This window comes from Piliocolobus tephrosceles, unplaced genomic scaffold (genome assembly GCF_002776525.5).
Source record: "Piliocolobus tephrosceles isolate RC106 unplaced genomic scaffold, ASM277652v3 unscaffolded_3445, whole genome shotgun sequence".
NCBI lineage: Eukaryota > Metazoa > Chordata > Mammalia > Primates > Cercopithecidae > Piliocolobus > Piliocolobus tephrosceles.
The window spans coordinates 1-1,483 of record NW_022318143.1 but is presented as its reverse complement, the minus strand read 5'-3'; the positions used below and the strand labels follow the sequence as shown (position 1 = coordinate 1,483).

At 70.8% G+C, this 1,483-nt stretch overlaps 1 protein-coding gene across 1 annotated transcript; it reads right to left on the bottom strand.

Annotated features, from left to right (window-relative positions):
- Positions 1 to 637: 637 nt before the first annotated feature.
- LOC111531838 (tubulin polyglutamylase complex subunit 1-like) lies at positions 638 to 1,480 on the bottom strand (the record flags this gene model as incomplete). The annotated part of the gene is made up of 1 exon (XM_023199150.1): positions 638 to 1,480. A coding segment is annotated over one exon (615 nt), but the record flags the coding sequence as incomplete, so codon positions are not given.
- Positions 1,481 to 1,483: the final 3 nt, after the last annotated feature.

Genomic DNA, 1,483 nt, shown 5'->3' with positions numbered 1-1,483 from the left:
GCTGGTCTCGAACTCCTGACCTCAAGTGATCCGCCGCCTTAGCCTCTTAAAGTGCTGGGGTTACAGGCGTGAGCCACTGCGCCTGGCTGGATTCGCTTTTTCAGTCTGAGAAATGATTCTGGTTGTTGGTGGGGGTGGGGCACTGGGGGGTACCGGTGGCGAGTGGGAGGCCCTGTGCGTTCTGGAGCAGGCCTGGGCGCAGATCCCAGCTGAGCCCTTGCTGAGGGTGGGCCTGGGAACCAATCACATGAGGCATGTCAGTTGCTGGGAAGTGTTGGGGCTGTTATCTCGCCAATGTTGCTACCATCTGCCCAGCTGGCCTCTTCGTTTGACATCTGGGGAGACTGAGGCCCAGGGAGGATACCTGGGGCAGGCGGGGCTGGAGGGCCTGGTCCCTGCGTTCCAGAAGAGCCACCTGCCCTCCGGCCTCAGGCTTCGCAGGGCCCCGTAGGGCGTCCCCCTCCGCTGCTCCCACCAGGCCGGGTCCAGGGGTCCCGGTGTTTCCGGCCTCGAATCCAGCCTCCAGCCGCCGCGGTTCCGGAGCCGTGGGGGTACCGCTGGGGAAAAGCGTCTTCTGCGGGCACCGGGGCTGGGAGGTGGGCACCGGGGCTGGGAGGTGGGCGCGCACACACCAGCGTCAGCCTCGCAACAGATTTTATTAGCGCGGGGCAGGGGCTCCCGCGGGGGTGGAGGGGCGGCCGCGAAGGTGTTTGGGGAGGGGGCGTCCGATTCCTGGGAGCCCCAGCCTCCTCCGCAGGGCTGGGCGCCTCGTTGCAGGCCCTCACCGGGGTGAGGGGAAGGCTCCGCGCGCCCCGCACGCGGAGACCCCCCAGTGCAGATCCCGGATCCGCGTGGCGCACGGGGCTCAGCCCACCGGCTTGACCTTGGCGATGAAGAGCGCGGCGGCCCTCTCCAGGAACTCCTCGCGGGTCATGGGCGCGCTGGGCCGCCGCCCCCCGACGGCGCGGTCCAGCGCCAGCGCCAGGCTGTCGGGCCCCAGGCGCGAGCCGGCCTCCAGGAAGCGCGCGGGCGCGGCGGCGTCGCTGGCCTGCAGCGCGCCCTCCAGGGTGTCCAGCACGGCCTGGCCCACGCGGCGGTCGGCCACGGCGGCGACCGGGTCCTCCAGCAGCTGGAAGAGCGCGCCGGCGCGCGCCACGAACTCCAGCAGCACGAAGCAGGTGAGCGTGCCCGCGCGGAAGACGCTCAGCGGCACCGCCTCGTGGTCACGGCACTGCACCTTGCGCAGCAGCGGCGCCACCACCTCCTCGGGGGCCTGGCCGTCCCGGCAGATGCGCCTGAGCAGCTCGCTGTAGGTGCGTCCATCCAGCCCTGGCCTCTTCCTGCGCCCGCCGGCGCTCAGGCACTCGTAGGCCACGCTCACGTTGTTGTTGAAGGCGGCCCTGCGGGGACGGGGACGGGGACGTGGACGTTGGGGTCTGGCAGAGCCCTCTTGCCCATCCAGACCCAGCCTCCCCTCCCAGCC